Source organism: Motacilla alba, chromosome 2 (genome assembly GCF_015832195.1).
Source record: "Motacilla alba alba isolate MOTALB_02 chromosome 2, Motacilla_alba_V1.0_pri, whole genome shotgun sequence".
In the NCBI taxonomy this organism is placed as follows: Eukaryota; Metazoa; Chordata; class Aves; order Passeriformes; family Motacillidae; genus Motacilla; species Motacilla alba.
In genome coordinates this window covers 120,272,769-120,294,886 of record NC_052017.1, presented here as the reverse complement: position 1 = coordinate 120,294,886, position 22,118 = coordinate 120,272,769, and the positions used below count along the sequence as shown (strand labels likewise).

The 22,118-nt window shown below is 38.1% G+C and overlaps 1 protein-coding gene across 5 annotated transcripts in view; it reads left to right on the top strand.

Moving 5' to 3' along the window:
- Positions 1-634: 634 nt before the first annotated feature.
- The window catches only part of UBE2W (ubiquitin conjugating enzyme E2 W), a 32,349-nt gene continuing 10,865 nt past the window's right edge, over positions 635-22,118 (top strand). For 2 of the 5 annotated variants that reach the window (XR_005255694.1, XM_038126983.1), the window contains exons 1-3: positions 636-703; positions 18,884-18,975; positions 21,929-22,031. Coding sequence is in view for 3 of the 5 variants with exons in the window: in XM_038126983.1 (XP_037982911.1) it covers positions 689-703; positions 18,884-18,975; positions 21,929-22,031 (210 nt within the window). In the remaining 2 variants the exon portion in view is untranslated. Of the gene's footprint in view, positions 704-755; positions 786-18,883; positions 18,976-21,928; positions 22,032-22,118 lie in introns of those variants that run through there. The other 3 variants (XM_038126981.1, XM_038126982.1, XM_038126984.1) reach the window with 3 other exon arrangements.

The window sequence follows — 22,118 nt, the reverse complement described above, 5'->3', positions numbered from 1 at the left end:
CACTGAAAGAAGAGGGATTTGGGTTAGATATTAGGAAAAAATTCTTTACTGTGTCGGTGGTGAGACACTGAAGAGGAGGTTTGTGGATGCCCCATCCCTGGCAGTGTTCGAAGCCAGGCTGGAAGGGTCTCTGGGCAGCCTGCTCTGGTGGGAGGTGTCCCTGCCCATGGCGAGGGGTGTCGGATCTATGTGATCTTCAAAGTCCCTTCCCACTCCTTAACATTCTGTGGTTCTCTGATTGTATGACCCTCCCACGAGAGCACACCAGGCGTGAGGGGAGCCCGGAGAACCCCACAAAACGGAGGAGCGCAGTCCGCATCAACTGAGTCACTTAAAACACTCCGCACGTGCACCTCTAAAAACCTTCACAAACTGAAGCCGGCTGGGGATCAACCCCTTCCCGAATGACGGTGACGGACATCGCGCCGCTCCCGCCCCGCCCGCCGGGCGAGTAGGCTACAGGCAGCACCGGGGCAGCCTCCAGGGCCGCGGGGCGGCAGCTCACAAACAAACACCGCCCGCCCGCGCCGCCCGCGTTGCTCGGGCCCGCCCGCACTGCCCTCGCACGGCCCAAGCCCCGCGCACGCGCAGCCGCTCAACGGGCGGGCAGGGCACGTGACCGGGGAGCGCGCGGGGCGGGGCCGGCCCGGCGGCGGCGCAGAGGGGAGGGGGAGGAGGCGGATCCATCATGGCGTCGATGCAGGTGAGGCGTCTGCGGCGGAGCCCCGGGGCAGCGCTGGGGCCGGGCGGCGGCGGGGGGGACCCGGCAGCAGCCGTTCCTCCGGGTGCGTGCGTGGCGCGGCGCGGCACGAAGAGCGGCGCGGAGGAAGGAACCGCCCAGGTCGAGGTCCCGGGTAGCGGGGCCGGGGAGGGCAGGTGGCGGCAGGGAAGGGCCGGGGTGGAGGTGAGACGCGCAGAGGTGTGAGGGGCGAGGCTGGGACCCGGGCGGGGCCGGCGCGAGGGGAGCACCGGGCCCGGGGCGCGGGGGAAGAGGCGCCTCAGGGAGGCGTCCGACAGCGATGCCGCCGCTTCCTGGGCAGGCGAGGGAAGGGCGAAGGGATCCCTGCCCCCCGGGACTTGGGGGGGCCGCAGCTTCGCTGGGCGCCGTGGGAATGCGCATCACACCGTGCGGGGTGGGCGGTCAGCGGGACCTTCCCTTTGGCGTCGTGGGGACCGTGAGCAACAGCTCCGAGTTCCTGGGGTTCCGGCGCTGTAATTCCCCTGCAACAAGAGGGACTGGGACAGGCATGTCCTGCTCCAAGCCGCGTGTTGCCCGTGGGGTTCTCTTTCTCTCCGTGAAATGAGGTTGCGGTGTGGTGTCCGCTCTGTGGACAGGTAACCTCTGGCTTTCTCGGCCGGATGATATTGCTGTAGGTACAGTAGGATGGAACATCCTGCTGTCTGACAGGTATTTCCAGCTGAATTATTCATTCATACCTACTCCGAAGGGGTTCTTAAATAGGGGCTGCAGAAATTGCTCTGGTAGAATGGATCACTTTCACTGTGTGCTGCTCTGTGTGGGTGGTGCTTTATTACGACTGGGGCAGGAGAAAAGATCTCAAGGTTTTGTGGCAGTGGCCCCATCTCTTCTTATTTAACCAGCAACTTCTCTACTTTTCCTTGGATATTTATAATTTTCCATTTTGTTTTTATATTTAGATCATCTAGATCTCCTTTTATCTCATTTTGGTCCAGTATAGCTTACATTTTTTGTCACTAGTAATAGAACAGCACAGAAAGAGTGTACAAAATTAGTGAAATTTGTTTAATTTTCCTAATAACCTGGATTTAGCATAGCCAGAAAGAGTTAAAATGTTAAATTGAACAGTTTAGGATAAAGCATAACTGCCCCCCCCCCCCCCATTCCATGGTATGTCTTTCAGAGTTACTGAAATGAAACGAGATCAAGAAATTGAACCTATTGTACAAAATGTTCTTTTAGCAGTAGCTTAGGCAGGTAGTCTGATGTGCCTTGGTTTTATTAGCTCTATATGGGAAATGCGTTTTTGCAGTGCTCTTCTTCTAATAGGCAGACTTTTACAAGCTCAGCTGCAAAATAGAGGCTATAGTTTATTAAGAAGTGTCTTTTATAAATCTGTGTAAAGTAGGGAAATGGCAGCTGTGAACCAGGAAGGAGGCACTTTGTTAAAGGACTTGGTAAAGCTGTGCTGTGTCGCTGTCTCCGGCCTAGTAAATGACCTTCTACAGTGTGCCTCACCCTAATTCCTGTTGCTCCCTCTGTAAAGGGGAAAAAATGGTTACACATTAAATGAGGTTGTTGAGGATACATGAATGACAAATGTTGCCTAAATGTCAGATGTGTGCAGGGTAATACTTGCTTCCTGAAATTACAGCCACGTTAAGCCTGATGTTGTAATTGCTTTCATTTTAGAAATACCAGCTGTAAGATGACGCTTTTTGTTTTCTTACGTGGTGTCTTTCGATAAGAGATTCGAGGACATTTATGGAGGTTTTTTGTCTATATGTGGCTAATTGCATGATGCTCTAATTACTCTTTCCTATGTTTAGTAAACTACTAATTTAATAATGTAGTTTAGCATGTTGGAAAGGAGTTGTAAACAGGAAGCATAAATGAAAATTTAGTAAGTGAACTAGTAAGTTTATAGTAGACATGTTCCCAGGTGAGCAAGATTTCAAGACTCTGAATTCTGTCAATTAACATTTAAGTGTTCAGTGTGAAAAAATGTTTTACAAAGGAAACCGGTATCTGTAATTCTAAGTGGTTTTTTTTTGGTTCAGAATAGTTTATTATAATGATTACTATCTTCTAAGTTGCCTGACCCAACAAAGAGATGTCATTTTTCTGATTAAGTATAGCGTTTTTAAATACACAGTGTTTACCTGAAATGTTTGTGTAACTCATTGCCATCTCTGACTGTACCAATGGTCTGACACTGTACTATTATGACAACATTATGGATTTTATTGATTAAAATGATACATTGATGGACAGAGTGAGTTCTAGTTACTTCTTAAACTGCTGTAATTTTATACGACATTGTATGATCCCCCAGGTTAATTACATTTTTTTTTCACAGATCCACTGAAGAGTCTCAGATTAAGTTACAAGAGTTATCTGATTACCCTGTTCTTAGTCAGTCTACAGTGAAGTTTTGAAACTTGTAACAAATTGCCTCTTTTTGCTAATGGCTCTGAGCATCCACCCGAACAGTTACTGCAATCCAGTGGATGCACAGTAACTTGTGACTTTGAGCCTTTGTGTGTATCATTAAAATTACAGTGATTTTTGTCTGTGTGGACAGTCTTTAATGGGAGTTTTCTGTGTAACCCTTTTTTCTGTGATAATAGAAGCCAATGCTTATGAGATCTTGTGTTTTGTTTTCTAACCACAGCGTTGTTGCTAATTTGCCATTGCTGGACTAGTTTAAACCTGGTTTGCATAACTTCAGGCAAATCATATTTTTTAAAAAAAAAAGCTAACATACCCCAGACAATCCTTTAAAGGAAAGAGCACTTATTTTCAAGAATTTTCCCAGAAAAAGCCCAAGCTTGTGTAATGTTCTCCTGGATAAAAACACAGAAATATTCTGAAAGGGTACAAGTAATGTAGAACAAGGGAAGAGAATGGACTTACTTTAGAAAATTTTGATATAGCATCTTTAGTAATCTGAAGCCTTTAAAGGCAAATGCTGGAGAAATAGTAAACAGTTGTTCTCAGAACAGCTGGAAACACAGGACTTGCCTTATGAATGGAAGAGCAGGTAAAAATAGAGTAAGGAGCTTCAGTTAAAAATGTACAGAAAATACATCCTTGCTGTACGAAGTGTTAAATTATTAAAGCCTTTCCCTCAATGTCCAGATATGAACTCTTTGTATCATAAACTTGAAAGATTGACTTTATTAATAATACCGACATCTTAATTACTATGATTTACCTTTCACTTCTTTTTAGTTTAAATACTAGAAACCCTGGATTTATTTGTGGAATTGTGAGAATATTTAGAGGGATGGTTTTAGTTTTTTTTATCACCAGAATAACTTCTCATATATTCTGTAAAGTTAGGCACATAAGATTTGTACTTGTGGGTGTTTACATCTGATTGAATGCAGAGCTAATGCAATTAATGACACAAACAACTTGAGTAAAAGGTGTAAGATGTTAGCTTTCACTGTGCTTCTGTGTTGTGCCTCGAAAACTGCTGTGGTGGGCTACCATCAAAGTACATGCACACAACAAAATAAAGTGCTACTTGAAAAATCTTGTTCCATCAATAGAATTTTTTAAGAGGTGTGTCTAAGCAGCTGCTTAATAAAATAACTGTGAGATGACAATGCAGAATTCATGGCCAGTTTGAGATCCCAGTGAACTTGTATCAGAGAATGCAAGCTAGTAACAATACAAAAACTTCTTGCAAGTTTCACCCCAGTATTTTCAATCAGTGGGGTAGGGGTTGAGGAAAATATTTACAGCCCACTGAAATCTCCAGAAAAAACACATACGCTCTTGGTTATGCTTCCTTCTATTCTTTACCTGTGCTTCTAGTGTTAGTGGAAGTTCTGTGTTTCCAGCTGTTCTCAGAACAATTACTTATTGTGCAATCTTTGGTCAACACTGGCACTGTTTTTATTTAATGATTTGGCAATAATTTGTTCTTATTTAAAAGCTTTGTCCAGAAAAAAAGTATTAAACTATTTTTATGATGTGTTCCAAAAAAAGCCAAAGCCCCAACCTTAAGTGAGGAGAGCTTTCAGTGAATTGGAACTTGGATTTATTGGTTCTGTACTATTAAATGTCATAGTACGTGATGCTATTTTTGTTGTTTTAAAAAAGAAAAAAAAGCAAATGAGTGCATACTGTAGCTAAATAACCAATTGTGGGATATAAACAGAATAAAATTATTAGTAGTTAATAAACTATTTAGTGGTTCCATTGGTGAAATGCTGTTGAAGATAAAAATTTCAGTAATTATTTAAACTGAGAAATGTGAGTACCATAACTGAAACTGGAATGAGTAGACAGTAAAAATAATTTCCTCTGTCCACTAAGAGATTGTTAGTCCTTTACATAACCTTAGGTAATCAGTCTGTACTGATGTGTGCCATATTAGCTTTGGCATATAACCATGCTAGAGTGAAGTAAGATAAATAAGAAATTTTTAGTGATTTTACCAAGATGAGTTAATTTAATCTTGGGAGTTTATTAATAAAAAGTTTTGTCTTGAATATCAATTGAAGTTTAAAATTTATAGTCTTCATTCAGTAAAGATAAATAAAATAGAAGTTATGGCTTTAGGCCCTAAGAAGTCTCATTTGCTTGTTTTTGTATCTTCCTGTGTAAATAGAATTTTGGGAAATACTTTGTTGTGCAGCAGCTGCAGAATTTTTGAGCTGGGTTGGAAGAATTCACTTCAGAGAAAGAAAGCAGTAATAGAAAAGCTTACTGAAACAAGTGTCCCCTGAGCACTATGAGCAGCTCTTCCTTATAAATAGACCAACTGTACAGCTAAAGTGTGAAAATCCATGGATGCTTTCAACCTGGCACGTTCAACACTCATGCATTACGTGTATGATTTCAATCAGGAAAGTAAAGTAGACAGGTAAAGAAGAGTAATTGTTAAGAAGAGTAATTCTGGTTGATTATTATTTTTTGCTCTGAGTTTTATAGTATCTTATACTTGTGTTTAAGCCTAGCTATTTAAGTTCTGAGAAGGAAAAATATAACACAATACATTTGCAAGAGCCAGGGAATGTTGTCTTGTTAAGCTGCTCCCTTGGAAGGCTCTGTGGGATTGTCATTAATAAGCTAAAGCAGCTTAGCTCAAACAATGTGTGAAACTCGGTGATCAAGTACTTTCTCTAATTGTTTGGTCCAGTTCTACCAAGCAAAGAGTTTTAGACTAAAGAATCTTCACTAGGTGTTATACAGGTTTAGGCCATACTGAGGACTACGCCCAGAGACTGAGATTAAATTACCCCTATTCATGTGAAAGAAGGAAGGCACAACTCCCAGTGACTTTACCCACAGTTACGGCTGGGTGCAGCCAGCGTAAATGCCTTCAGATCATTAGATCGTGTCTCTCACACAGCCTTGGTTTACAACTGAGAGATGAGCGTTCATGCAGATTACAGGCTAAAATTTCCACCAGGGCTGAGGGGAAGAGGGTGATGAAAGTCTTTTGCTCAGTACTTGGAGCCAGAAATTTTGTGCGTCTTGCATGGCTTTGAAGTAGTGAAGGACTGTGACAGAACTGTCAATGGATATATAGTTTTTGTCTTTTGAAGGGAGGAAGAAATAGTATTATCTATTCATTGAGGCCTATTACAACTTCATTTACTGAAAGCAAAAGAAAATGAATAGGTTAAATGCTTTATGTATAAAGAGCCAGTAGGCAACGTTTTGTGATCAATGAAGGTCACGTAACATGCCTTCTGACTACTTTTGATAGTTGAAGGCTTTCAAAAGGTATTCTGGAATCTGTTCGAGCCTTTGCAGTTGTTTGGGTTGGTTTTTTTTTGTTTGTTTTTTTTTTTTTTTTTACTTTGCTTTGTTCAAAAATATGTTCTGGAATCTGTGCGAGCCTTTGCAGTTTAGTTTTTTATTTGCTTGTTTTTCCTCAGGTGACCTTAATTACTGGCATGAAAAACACGTATCAGTCAGGGATGGCAGGGAAAAAGGGAGAGAACCTTATAATTTACCTTCCTAAAAGCAATATTAATGTGTTAGTAAAGGAAGGACAGAAGTTAGTGGTGGTAAGTCAGGAATTGTGAGATGCCTCATTTTTGCTAATTAATGATCTCATTGAGGATACCAGCTATTCATCCTTTCATGCACTGTACTAAAAAATAATTGTTTCTCCTTGAGTGATTACAAATACAAAATTGTTTGCAATAGTTTTTTATTCAACTTAATTAAAAGCACTGCTTAATCAGCCTCAAGAAGAAAATCTGTATGTGTGTCAGTAAATGGTGATAATAGTTTAGTAGAGCATAGCAAATATTGTCCCTCAAAGTCTGCTGGAATCAAATGCTTCATAGAATTTGATGCTACTTGTTCATATTGATTTATTTATTTTTTCTTCATTAGGAATTGGTGGCCAGTAATAAGAAACTTAAATCCATTCAGTTTCCTTGCCACTTTTAAAGTTAGAAATTCTCCCCCTGTCATATTTAGGGCTATGGATTGAATGAGTATTTAAATCTTGTTACTATTTGCTACTTCAAACATTTTACCTCTTTTTCGCTCTAAAATGCTTTTTGTCAGAATAGAACACTTTATCTTGGTTACCAAGTATTGGGATGTTTTTATAAGGATGAGAAATTCCCTGATAAACATATGGTTGACCTCATTGTGCCAGCCTTCACTATTTTCTTAAATTAATTTTTTTAACTGAAGCAATTCAAGTAGTGCCAGGCTCTTTTCTTTAAAAGATAAAATTATCTGTGGTTGAGTTTTTATTACTGTGTGAGGCTTGTGCAGGGCGTTGGTACATTTAAAGACTCCATTTACAAAGCAGACGACTCGCTGTCAGTTTCATCTTACACTGTAATAGTGGATTCCACTTAATTTGCTTTCAAATGACAGGTTCATTGTAAAAAAATGTGGTTGTCTGGCAAAAAGCTTTTCAGACTGTGAAGTACAGAATGTTTCCTTTGTGGGTGTATAGTTATTGTGATTTATCTTTAATTATACTGTAGTTACGATTTCAGGTTGATCTTGTCTCTTAGTGAGTTTAAGTCAAGTGTATTATTCTCTTTTGAAGAGCGCTGTTGCTTTGACCTTTCTGTCAAATATTTTAGAATATCTTGGAGCATATGAAGATAATACTCTTATCAAACTGAGAAATCAACAATCCTTCCTCCCACTACCTCAATCCATAACAGGATTTTTAAAATTTTTTAAATGCTCAGAAGAGCAAAAGATGAGTGATAGGAACTTAGATAAAAACGATTCATGCATTGCCATTTGGTTCCTTTAAAATGAGAGAAATGTGCAAAATGCTTGACGTTCAGATCTTGAAGTCAGGATTGGTCTGAGGAAATAACATTAGAACTCAGTTGCCAGATGTTAACATGTTTTATTAGAAATGAGGAGGAGACTAATCTGCTTCTGCATTTTCAGTATAGATTGAAAACCTGCTATTCAGCCAAAAATAGATATAACTTAAAAACAATTCTTTGAGCTAAAATCCCAGTATTACTTTTTAATAAGGACAGAGTATTTTGTAGAGCTGTTTTGTTATGCATCTTGCTGAAGCTTTAATTGACCACATCTAGACAATTATTGATCTTTCCTGCTCTGTGCCTTGACTAAAGCTTACTAGAAAAACTTTGATAGGAAGAATTCAGGCAGGATTGTGATAATCAAGTATCTGGATGGTTTGTGTATTTGAGAGTCTGGAGCAAATGATCTCACCTGAATTATGGGATATAATCTGTAAGGACTTTCTTGAATGACCTGGTTGACTGGGAAATAAAGGGGGTTTTATTTATAGGAACTGTCATTCTCTAGATTTCTTAAGTAGCAAGATGGAGTGTAGCAGGTAACTTTTTCTTAAATGTCACCATTGTTAGTCTTTATGTTGTTTCTCTTCTGTTTGACAGCTTTTTGATATTTTAAGTTGGGTTTCTAATTAGAGACTAATGTGCAATGAGTTCCTGGAATACTTCAACTGTTTGAAATATGTAGGATTTTTTCTTCTGTAGATGAGTTTAGTTTGAAAAGCGTAACTATCTACCTGGTGTTTGGAACTTCATATTCTGGATTTGAGGGACTTTTCAGTGAGAAATGTGTGAATGGAAGAAACTGAAATACTGAAAATAGAGTTCTAGTGGTCTTACGCTCTCAGGCTAGTAGCTGGTACTGACAGTCAAGCTTTGCTTATGAGTCAACATGGCGGTGTTGTACAACACTGTCATTGCAGCCTGTTTTCAGCTCCTGTTCTGCGGCAAGGTTGCTGTTTGTCTCTGTGCAGTGACTGTCTCTTGCATGTAAAAACTTCTCCAAATCAGAAAGGATGTTTTTTGTGAAACATTTTGTAACTTGACTGTGGGAGGAGGTGACAGGCTGTAGCTCATAAGCAAATTGTCAGTTCTTTGCCAGGACATTATCATATTACTGACAGTGTTTTGATGCTAACAGAGTTTGGGTCCATTTAAATTTTTGGATGCGGAAGAGAGTTCTGGTAGTTACGGAAGAAGTACTGTTAGGTCTCCCTAGGGTGCAGCAGCTTTACCAATATATATACACCAAAATAGAAGAATGGAGCCCCTGTGGGATTAATGTTTAACTTCTAACTGTTTATGAGTTAGTTTTCTTCCTCTTTGATCTTTGAGCCAGAGTAAGACTTGAGTTTGCAGTGTCCAGGAAGACTTGGCCTTGGAGGATTATTCCTTTCTTACATTCACGGTTTTTTGCATCAAAGAGAAGGAAATTGAAAGGAATTCTATTCTATTTGTATAGAAATAAAAGGTTTGTAACACAATTCAAGTGCAGATGTTTTAGTCCTGCATGCTTCCTAGTCTGTGAAGTTGCTATTCCATCTTTGTTTCTTCATATCATCATGATACGACCTTATTGGATATGGCTAGTTGAGTTCCTGCCAGTCCAGGTGAAAAGGCCACCACATTTCAGTTAAATTGCCCACCACATCTTATTTTAATGGTGAAATAACGTGTGGCAATGAAACATTTCCTCCAGCAGAAGTGAAAGGAATCTCTTAGTCTGTTTGCCACTTTTTGCTCTGCTTGTGTGTTTCTGCTTTACTGATAGTTTTGCTTTTCCCCTAGCTATTTTCTACCAAATTCTTACCACTTCCCTTAATATATCATGTCTTTTGCAAATCTGCTTTGGGTTTAATCAACTCAGCTTTTCTCCTTCTTACTTTATTTCTCCATAAAAAAGAAGATCACTGAAATAGGTTGTTTGTAGGTAAGGTATTTGACTAAGTTAGCGCATAATTTAGTTTACTCATGTAAGATATTGCTGATTTAAGACACTGCACATTTTGTGCTGCATTTCTTGAAACACCAAAAAGTGAAGTATTCAAGAATTGCAATTTTATTTTCTTTGTATTATTTATGTTTTCAAAGTTTGTCATTTCAACTCCTAGGAAATAATAATCCATGAATATGGGCATACATTCAAACTTGATTGGATTAATGTGTTAATATTTTATTGCTAATCAACAGCCAGTATATCACTGTATGTACACTTTTCCCACTCCAGTTATGAAGAATAAAATGTTACCTGAAGCAGCACTCACTTTTTGGCCTAGGTGCTGTCAGCTGTATGTACGTAAGTTGTACTTGGTAGTGACCCCTCTAACTTCACTGTACACTCTACACTGTACACTGTACACACTCTTTTTGTTTGCCCTTAGTTTTGTTAAACTTTAACTCCCAGTGCTCCACTTTTCCAAGGGAGGGGCAAAGCTGTTCTAAGAGTTCTGGCAATGGGCTTAGAACTGAAAATAGACTCCTGATATTGTGCTACACCCTTCTAAAGGTGTTGAGAAAGGTGATTTTCACATGCCTACAAGAGCAGGAAGTTTTCTTGGTGGGTAAAGAAGATACCTTTGCATTACTTCATTGTGAGGGATTGTGGTTAAACTCTGTTGTTCTTTCTGTCCATGGGTGTCCCTTGTTTATGGTAGAATCAGAAAAAAAAATCCCTGTTTTTGGGCAATGTGATGGTGGTGATGCCAGATATGCTTTAGGAATATAGGTTATTGACACTTGAGATAGCGAACAGGGACACAGACACCAGTGAAATAATTTTGTATCTGTTAATAAGCATTTATGTGCTATAATATCCAGCTCAGTTGTACACACTGACCAAACTACCTGTTTCTAGGGCTGGTTTTGAAATACTAGTATTGAAAACCTCTACATTTCTTCCTGTCCTATATTGCTGCCCCCTCTCCCTTTTCATGTGTTGCATCTTTTTTACGTGCAGGCCCTGCCTGCTTCTTTGTGTGATTCACTGAGAATCAACTCAAGTGAGAATTCAGCTGTGGCTTTTGAGATGTTGTCTTCCCAGTTCCAGAGGTGACCAAGTTAGATACGTGCCAGTTTGGAGAAAGAGGAGTGTGTATTTTTGCTAGAAGCTGTTGGCTTCAGACATACATTTAACTTGAAGCATGGCAGACAGTGAGTGCTGTCTGTCAGGATAGAAATGATCAAGGTGGTTGTGAGCCGTCTAGAGAGCTGTCACGAATTTTACTCCACTGGCACCAGCTGATTTTGTGTTCTTTTTTCCATATGCTGTAAGAAATCTCACAGGGTTTGATACCTTAGAAAATCTGTAAAGGATTGTTGAAGGAGTTGCACAAATTCTGTTTGACAAAATCAGCAACAGGATACAAACCATTGCTATGTCAGTCATGTCTCAAGTACTTGAATAAACTTCTTCTGGAAGTGATGCTTGGATCAGTGTTAAGCTGTGTTCTTTGATTTCATCCCTGATTCATCCTCTCCTGTAGAGATAGGTATAAGTAAGGAATATGTAATCTTTCAAAGACTTCCATTTGAAAATACTTCTATAAACTACTGCTTACGTCACTCCTTTGCATTTTGCAAAGGAGTGTGATTATTCCTTTATTGAAGAACTGTGCTGTTAACCAGTCTTGGGTTTCTGGTATTCTTACTCAGCTGTTCCTTTTCCCTCTAGGTTGTGAAAGTTTTTATCAATTTGATACATTTTAGTCCTGGTTTGCTTTAAAGTTGTATTACAAGAATGTTTAAGCATAAGATTGTCTCTCAAAAATAAGGAAAATGTCAAAGTTAGATTACGTGTGCATCCTTCATGTCTATAAGTCTGCAGCCTGCTTTCTTCCAGTCCCTTTCAAGAGAAAGTGGACAAGCAGGAAGGTGTTTCTGTATGAAATCCTTTGATGGATTAGCAGAAACATTGAAGAGAATGTCCTGTGATGTGAAAAGGACAGTAAAGCAGGCACAGCTCCCAAGAGTATATCAGTGTATGGAAAACATCTGTTTGGGGGTTGTTTTAGGCATGAATAGCTGCATTAGCTTCTATTTTGACTTGAAGGAGCTGGTTGAGAGGCTGAAAGCAACTTGAGTTTGATTTAAAAAGTATTCCTCGTTCATGGTGAGGAAAAAGCTGAAAGCAGTTGCAGTATTGACTTTAGTTAGGCACATCGTAATATAGCTGGAGTGTTGAAGGGCTACAGGTTTTTAGACAAAAATACTAATGTCTGGTACCAAGCTGTCTCAATATGGAAAAAAATAAGAATAATAGTAAAAGTCAAAGTGGCACCATGAGGGCACATGAAGATTGAGGAGGCTTTGTATAGAAGAGAAAAGTGAGACTAAGTAATTCCTGTTAAAAGGATAAGCATGTAAGAGTGGAATCTACTCACGATTCATTGTTTTGAATTGGTGTGTTTGAAAAGCATTAAAAGATGCTCTTATAAATCATTAGAAAGATGAGGAAAGGGATGAGCCTGTAAATAGAAAATGAAAGCAAGGCAAAGAATAGGTGACAAATGCTTGAATTGATGACAAAGCATGCGAAACAAAAAGGGCAGATTCAATATCTTTTAGACACTGAATATTATGTCAGTAATTAAAATTTAGCTGTGTGGGTTGGTTTGCTTTTTAAAAGTGTCTAAGCAACTGAATCTTTGATTTTTTTGACAATTCTTTTGAGTGAGTTTCCAGATGATAAATATTACTTTTGTTTTTCTACTATTATGTGCAAATTTGACTGCTGGAAATCACTGGACCTAATAGTCTTTGATACCTATAGCAAACAATCAACAATTAGCAAAGACTATTAGCCAAATGTATTTAAGAAAAAAAATCACATTAAATTAACATGATTTTCTCCTTGTATTGTGTGAAAGAGGAGTAGTAGCTGTATTTTGACTGTGCAAGAATTTTCCACGTATGTTGATGTGACATTTGAATAAGCACACAAGAAAAATGTGGTATCAATCATGTGGATTCTGTTTTTTCTGAAACCATAAAGACCACAAGTTATCAAAGTCGTAGTTGGTTGTTTAGACTGGGTGTCTGATTGAGAGAGGGTGTTTGGTTCTGTTGAACAGAGTGAACCTGCCAAAGAGTATTTTGAGGGCACTCTGCATTGGCTTGAAAGTGTTTACTTGAGTAGAGATTGGGAAAGGTGCAATGTGACTTGAAGTAAATGAAAGAACACTTTTGTGTCCATGAAGCCTAAGAGGAGTAATTTGACCATAATTCATTCAACCTACATAGATCTCTTACTGTAAAGAAAATTCTTCCAGTTGTAGAGGCAAGAGATAAAGTGATGTGAAAAAATGTTGAAGGCTTTTAGCACAACTTCCTTTTATGTTAGGAAGATGGAGAAGTATCTTTAAATGTAACTTTATCAGATTCTACGAATGAGAGTTAAAATTGTCTGAAAAGTGTTAATCTGTTATATTTTGTCACCCCATGTATATTGCTGCTAATTTTCTAGAATGTTTGTGAAAACAAAAACAATAATTCTGCACTCATGGCTGTCAAATACAAGAATGGCTTTCCCACTGCTGAAATGTTTCTTTTCAAATGCTTGATTTGAGAATCTTGCAGTTGCAATGTGTCTTTTGTAGCTATTGTGTATGGGCTTGATATACCAGAGTCATGTTTTTTTAAAGTACATTTGAGTCTTGAAGCTAAGAATAGGTGTTTAGACTGTGTTGCTGTAAGAAAATTATTGTCCTTTGTAACCTTTTTGGTCAGCAAATACTATTCAACAATGAAGAGAAATTAATTTCAAGTTTTTAAATTCAAACTTTAGATGTTTTCTGAATTACTGTGGTGACGAGGAACTCAGTTTCCTAATTAAACCGTATGAATCTGGTCTTTAAGGGCTTCATTTAAGAGCTTTTTTTAATAACTAGATCAGTCTCCTGATAATCCAGTTTCTATATTGATGAGACACAACAAAAGACAAATTATTTTAAGAAAGAGAGAAAAAAAATAGTCCTTCATAATATCTGTGGAAAATAGCTTCAAGTTTTCTCAATATCCCTAGCTGTGCATCAGGCTGTCGGTGCAAGCATCGAGCCAGCAGCTCGAGGAAAGTGATTCTTCTCCTCTCTCTGGTACTTGAGACCTCATCTGGAGTGCTATGTTCAGGGAGCTGCAGTACAGGACAGACATTGGGGTTCTGGGGTGACTCCAGCAGATAACAGTCAGGATGGCTGGGGCAGAACTGTGTGACCTCCAAGGAGACTGGGTTTTTTCAGCTGTAAGAAGAGAAGGCAAATGAGAGATCTTGCTGATGCCTGCAACAACATAATAGGAAGCTATCAAGGGAAAACAGAGCCGCTATGGGAAGACAAAGGGCAAGAGATAAAAATTGGAACGTGAGGTATTTTGGTGAGATAGCAAAGAAACATTTTATACCATGGGTAGTGAAACACTGGAATGCATTCACCAGAGAAGTTGATTTAAAGCTTATTTTCTAAATATTACTTATTCTCTCTCTTAAAACATTTTTTTTTCACTGTTTGAATGAATTCTGGTCAGTAGGCCCTATGTGCCCTCTGCAGTTTTGTTCCAGTTTCAGTGGAGTACTCTCATGTTCTGGAAGGGTCTATAGGCAGCTCTTTGTTATTCTGTACAGAAATAATGGAGTTGATGTTTGATTAATAAAACCCCAAATTTTGAAGATGTGTGGTGAAGGCCTGTTAAAGATACACAGATATGTTCATCAGATTAGGAATTACTAACTTCTATGGTGTGGTTAATGGAATAGTAGAGTGTTTTGAAATATAGAGTATATTTTATTATTCCAGCTGGGGAAAAAAAACCCCAACAAATAATGGGCATAAATCACATCTTAAATGTGTGTCTATTCGCCCAATAGAAGTAATTATCTTCATATATAAACTGCCTTTCTTCTGTCTCTAGTGGCAAGGTTAATACTTAGGAAATCTTTAAAAGCATTTTTTCCACTTGAACTGTTTAACACTTTCAGACTTCCTGTCACTGAGAACTGGAGAAATCCAGGAATTTATTACAAGATACTTATTTTGATCTTTAATATCAAAGCAAATTATCCAGATAGTCAGTATAGCTGGAGAAAAGAAAAATGAATAAGTTCTCTGCCATTTCTAATAGCAGTTCTTGCCCTTCTATTCTGAATAATTCTAGGGTGAGAGCCTCTTTATTTGGGAGGGAGCAGTGCTGGGATACATAAAATCCATCAGGGTGTAGTATAATGAATGGTTCTTTAGGCAGACATAGGATTAGAGAGGTTCCTGTAAGGCAGAAGGAAATAATGCCTTTTGCTGAAACTTGGTTTTGTTAGGGATATTGCTCTGAATCAAGAACAAATCCAGAAGGGTTGTATGTTTCTTCACTTCTAAATCCCTTCCTTCCCTATCCAGTGAGGAGCTGTGTCTAGGAATTTACCATTAAAAAGAATTGCTCTGGAGTTTCCTATGCTTAATAGATAATCATAGGGGTTTTTTGTGGAGTCCCTTATTTCAATGTGATAAATTTATTTGCTATAAACTGTTTTCATTATAGCACTGACAGTGTTAGTCTTGCTTTTCTGGGTTATTGAGTTTCTGTAACTTCATAGATAACACATTCATTTTCTACTGAACTTGCTCTTTTCAGCTTTATGTGGGAATGGCATAGATTTTTTTTTTTTTTTCTTGTATTGATATTTCCACTGCGAGCTGCAAATAGAGGTCAGATGGAACTGATTATAGAATGGTTTGGATTTGAAGGGACTGTAAAGATCATTTCATTCCAACCCCCCGGATGTGACTCTCCAACAAGTTCCTTATCCACTGAACAGTCCACTCATCAAATCCATCTCTCTCCAACATAGAGAGAAGGGTCTTGTATGGGACCATGCCAAAGTCTTACCAGGAGTCCAGATAAATGGCATCTGTAGCCCTTCCCTTGTCCACTGATGAGTCACTCCATTCTAGAAGGTCACTAGGTTGGTCAGGCAGGACTTGGCCTCAGTGAAGCCGTGGTGCCTGTCCTGAATCCTTCTGTGTCCTGCATGTGTCAATGTGTCATAGTACAGCTGCTTGGAGGATGTGTCCCATGAACTTCCCAGGTGCAGAGGTGAGGCTGACAGGTCTCAGTGTCCTCCTTTTTACCCTTTTTCCAGTCAGCTGGGACTTCACCTGACTGCCGTGATTTTTCAAATATGGAAAGTGGCTTGGCAACTAAATCCACCTGTTCCTCTCAGGAGTCTGGAATGCCACTTGTTGGGTCCAAGAGATTTGTTTATATTCAGGTTCCTCAAGTAGTCATGAACCTGACCTTTACTTAAAGTGGGAGGGACTTCATTCCCTCCTGTTGTCCATCCCCTTGAGTGGTGTGGGAAGAGAGGTTGCCATTGAAGACTGAGGCAAAAAAAACCCAATCCTGTTGAGTACCATGGCCTTCTGCTCATCAGTTTTTTGCTGTTGTCCAGGATTTTTTATGGATGGGAGGAGTTATACCTTCTTTGACTTTCCTTTTCTGGATTATGCTGATACTTACTTGAATTGGCTAACTGGGAAATAATAATTTCTTTAAAAATACGATTTGTTTGATGTGACACATTTGACCCAAAGTGTAATAGTATTTCTTGCTATTTCTCTGGGATATGTTTTGTGAATTTTGTTCTGAATTGCAAACAATGAGAAGTAGCATGTTGTCTGTATGTATTATTTGTGCTGAATGGACAGGCCCTCATGCCAGTGTCAGCAAATGTTTTCGGATCAGAGGAACAGAGCACTTCTGTGGTACTCTGTTGTTCAAGTATATATTTTAATTATTTTTTTTCTTTTTGCTACTGGCTTTTTTTTGTTTAGAAAAGACCATAAACATAGCATGTGAGAACTAAAAACCTATGAAACAGAGCATATTTTTGCACTAGTGATATGGACAAAAGCATGACTGAGTCTGTGTTAGACTGAAAAGATCGTTGCTGGAGAAAGAGCCAAAGGTGCAAACTAGAAATTAGATAATATTTTAAGTGTTGGTAATTTTGAAATTCTTTTTAGGATACACAACAGACAGAATTTTGTCTCTTCAAATTACTGTCAGACACTGATACCTTAATGTTTCTGATTTTAATTAAAGTCCAAAATGTGTTTTAGGCTCCTTTTTCTAAAGACAAAGCTGTATAGTTGGTCTACATGTATAAGTAAACGAATCTACTGAATTATTTGCTCTTCTTATATACATATATTCTTTGTTATTTTGTAACCAATGTTTCCAAATCTCCTCTTTAGGGGAGCTTGAATTTCCGTTGTCAAACGTTCTCATCTCTGAACTTTTAAAATATTTCTCTACATGATGAAATGTACACAGGTTGATTGCCTTTGAGGCTTGTTTGATGGTTGTCTGGAGAAGTGCCAGAAAGAGAATTGACTTCAAAACATCTCTGCCATTCAAATTAAGGATTTGTAAAAGGTCTCACAACTTTGCTCCTTTGCATTTTAATTCATAATAGTGGTGTTGGAAACACTGTTAGTGTTTTCTTAATCTGAGGAGAAGGAAGAAGGTAAACACTAGGATTCTGTCCTGGTTTTTTATGTGTGAGTAATGTATACAGCTTATGAAAATGTTAGCATTGGGTTTTCAGTTTGTTTGTTATATCTCAGTGCCAGGTAGGAACTTGCAATATAGAATTCCAAGGAAGTTTTTAGGGCTGCTTGATAGAGACAGAAAGTTATTTCAGTACTTTCAGAATGTAAGTTTTGAATGTATAAGGGCATTTTCTTTATGAGTTGTCTGGTTGAATTTATTGTAGTCTGATTTCAAATATATTTGATGGGATTACTGAATCATTTCTGTGTTGACAAATCTACACTTTATTTTCCCCTGGGAATTTTTTTAAGTTCTGCTAAGCACTGGAAAACAGGTACAAGTGTGTGATAAACCTGTGTTTTTAAAAAATTGGATATTGAATGGAAATGAGGTACTAAGTCCCCAAACTATATGTTTTTATTCCTTTGGAGTATAAAATAATTTTCACTTGTAGTGAAGTTGAAGTGAACTTGTAGATAGTAACCTTAAAATTGTTGGCAGGAGAAAAGGACGGTAGAAATGAGAAAGCCTTGAACTTGTTACCATCTGGATGGCTTGGAAATGACAAAACATATTATGTAACTTTGTATGGAGAAAATTGACTCTTGAGAGCAGTGACAATGACAGCAGAGAGGCTGCTTCTCCCTTGGTCAGTAGTAGGTTGTAAGAAACTGTTCTGGTAGTTGTTGCAGAAACACCTTCTTGCAGTGGCCAATTTATCTCTGTCAAAATAGGCAAGAATTACCCGAGCTACTGCCATAACACTTTTAATAAGTGCTATGACTCTGTTGGTTCTAAGATGCAGTTAGTGTAAAGTTTTCCATTTGTGTTGTGCAATCCAAATAGTCTTGGTTCAGTTTTCTGTTCTGTCCTCTGGGATGACTTAGAACACGGCAAAGGATTGCACAGATGCCAAATGGAAATGTCTTAGGTTACTTAGAGGAGGAAGTTGTGCTGTTAAAGTCTTGTAGATTTAATTATAAATCGAATGATATTGTGTAAATATGAAATGTTTGTTGCTAAGGGTAAAGCTCTAACAGATGTTTTTGTTACACAACAAATTCATTTATACCTCCTTGCAGTTTGTAACACAACAGCTCTTCCCTTTGCAGTGTTGCAAATGTAAGTGCCACTGTATTTTACCCAAAAAGTAAGTTTAAAGCTTGTAACTTATTTTGCCTATGTCTTTTCAGTTGAATTTCTAGGAGCAAAGTCATCCTTCTTTCTGACCTTTCAATTTCACTTTATTTTTAAATTGTCAAGTAAAACTCCTTTTATGTTTCAAACATTGATGAAATGTACTTAAGTGTGCATGTTTATTGTTGAACTTTATTTAGTATTTCAAATATTCCATACAATTTCTTTATAGAAACGATTACAAAAAGAACTATTGGCATTTCAAAATGATCCACCTCCGGGAATGACTCTAGATGAAAAGAGTGTACAAAATTCAATTACACAGTAAGTAAATATACTGTTTTATTTCTGCTATCATGCTGAAAAGAGTAAGTAATGAGCAGTTCTCTTCACACTTCCACCACTTACTCCAAGTAACATTGTGAATTTTGCTTTTAGTCTAGGCAATGAAACATTGTTCTTAGTAAGCATATTGCCATAATGTGTTGGACACTTTCAGAAACAGGGTAGTGAATTTACTACATTTTTATTAGGCATTTTCCTGTCTAACAAACTGTCAATTAGTAAAAGCTTCCGCATGTTTTAGAATAAAATAATTTAATTATCTTTCACAGCTACTAACCTCAAACTCTTCTAGATTGATTGAAATAATGGAGTAGCTGTTTTAGAGGTCTGTGACATTTGAATAGAATATATGTCATAGCTGTTAATTTTCATTACCTTCTTTCTCTAAGGCAAGTGGAGAAAACTTCTTGAAAAGCAAAGTTGTCTGGGTACACTTGTTTGTACTTTTTTCCCTGCCTTGGCTTTCTCAGTGATTTGTGAAATGGGAAGAGAAACATGGTAAAATATTCTGTGTCCGTTGAAATGGACAGGGGTTGTTCTTGGTATTAATCTGGTTTTTAATTGATGGAAATTCAAAATATTCAAGCTGTGTTGACATTTTTTTTCTCATAACTTTCTTGGTTTGATTTTAGAGAAATGTTAAAAACTGAGCACATGTAAACATCGATGAGAGTATGATCTCAGACTTTAAGTTCTGGACTATGTGATTGATTGATGGAGCAGCTTAAACAAGAGCTGAATTTTGGTGTTTTCACATCTGCATTTTGGGTGGTGGCATTCATACCATGTTACATGAGGTTTTTCTGAGACTCATATATACTGCTATATACATATAGCATGAGTTAAACACTCACTGCTTTTTAAATTATGCTGGCCTTTGTGGAAATTCAGATGAATATGACTAAAACTGAAATAGCGGTTTTTAGTTTTCTGCAAAAATGAGTCAGTCTAATATTGTAAGTGGCATCCACTTATTTCAACAAAAAAGTATTAAATCAAAGTTTAGAGCAGATTGCAAAGGATATCTGTTTGCAGAATACTACCTCATTATAATTTCTGCCCTCTACAACTTTTATACCTTTCAATACCTTGTACATAAAATCTTCCTATTGCTGTCGTGCTAGATTTGAAACTATCGCTGTTTCAGAAGCTTCTTGTCAAAAGTAAAATGATATTTTTTTTCTCTTTGAGCGTTTTTGGTAGCAGGTAGCATGTTTTGAGTTCATTAATCAAGTTACAGTTCGAATTGGTTGTGTTAAAAATTTGTGTAGCAATACTTGCTTGGGTTTTAAAGATGTTGAATAAAATAATTGGATCCCATGATGTAACTGGGTCATTTAAAACATTGAGCAATCTTTTATTTTAAATATACAAGGAGTAGAAATTTGAGAAGGCTAAACTGTAAAGCATTCAGGAAATATGGGTTCTACTGATTCCTTGGCCATAAAAGGAGCAATGCCCAGGCAAAGTTATCTTCTACTTAGTAAAGTAAACTATTTAAAAAACTTGGAAGTGCAATTTCTGGATCACAAGAACCAATAAATCTAAAGAGTATTGCTGCACTGTGTGTATAAATGTAAAAGCAGAAGGCATAAGAAGAGATAAGTGATCTGGAGTGCAGATTCATAAAATCAAAGGCATCTTCACAAAGTTAAAGTATGAAATGTACTTCAGCAGGCCTCACTGTATAGCCACTGTGCTACTGTTGAAGATGCATTCCTCTTGAAGGGTGTGAGAGCTAGCAGTTTTTCTCAAAAAAATGCCAAAACCCAAAGCACAACAACAATAATAAAACCAGCAAAAAAACTGCCTAAGAGTGACAGAAGGGAAAATGAAAAATGTGCATGGCTTAAATACAGAGGGAGAGTATATCTTACAGGAGGATCATCAGAGCTGCCAGATGGAGATGTCGACTTTTCTGAGTACACTGCTGTTCTGCAAAATCTCATCTGCCTTCCTTGAGTTGATGTAAACCATATCTGAGTATTTTTGTAGTCTCTTTACCTTAGATCTGTAAAACTCAATCAAAGGTAAAAAACCCAAAAATGGGAAAGTGATGTTGCAAAGGATGGTATTAAGTGGTCAACAGAACTGTAAAATCATGAAAGTTAGATAGCAGAATGTTGCTGTATGTGTTGAAGAATATGCAAAGCATCTAGTTTTGGCTGTGCTAAAAAAATCACAATGGAAACCCAACAACAATAAAACCCCCACATGCAACACCACCCTCTTCCCCCAGCAATTCCACCGGTCAGTTACTGTAATGGTATTATGGTGGAAGGAGCAGAAGCAGAGGAGAAAGAAACTGGTATGTTGAGTTATCTTCATTACAGATTCAAATTACCCTGTTTTTGGATTTTGTTTTAATTTGCTGGGACCTTTTTAATTTTTATACTATTAACTTTTCTATTTTTGGTTCCATTACCTGCAAGATAGTATTTAATTTCTGAGTTTTCCACAGATGCAAGTTCAAGATGAGCTTTGCGCTTTCCCCTTGGTTACAGATTTTATTTTAATAAACTGTATTGAATTTTCCTTGACAGAAAAGTAAAACAACCCAAAAGAGAATGTGTACTAGCTTGTTTCCTTCCAAACCTTTTAAGTTTTCAAGCAGGGATTTTTTTTTTTTTCCCAGCTTTGTTGTCTCACATTAGCAGCCATATCTTGGGAACTGACCGGTCTGTGTATAGTTCAAGTCATAATTACATTTACAATTTGCATCACTGTGTGTGCCTGTATGCAAAACACCAAGCTTGTTTCTTTTAAATACAAGCTTGATGTATTGCTCACCTTTGTGATTGTTGCAGTGTTAGAGAAGAAGTTAGATGGTCTGGCTGTGATTGACATTTGATTTGATTAGTCCAGTGCTCCAGGAGGACAAGTATTAATTTGTTAGTCCACGGTGCTAACAGCTTTTTCCCCTATTCCTTAGGTGGATTGTAGACATGGAAGGTGCTCCAGGAACACTCTATGAAGGGGAAAAATTTCAGCTTTTATTTAAGTTTAGTAGTCGGTATCCTTTTGATTCGCCTCAGGTAACTGCTGCCTTTTTTCTCTCTTCCTGCTACCTTCAGGTTACAGCTGTATGACGTGTGCTGAGTATTGTATTATCCACATAGCCT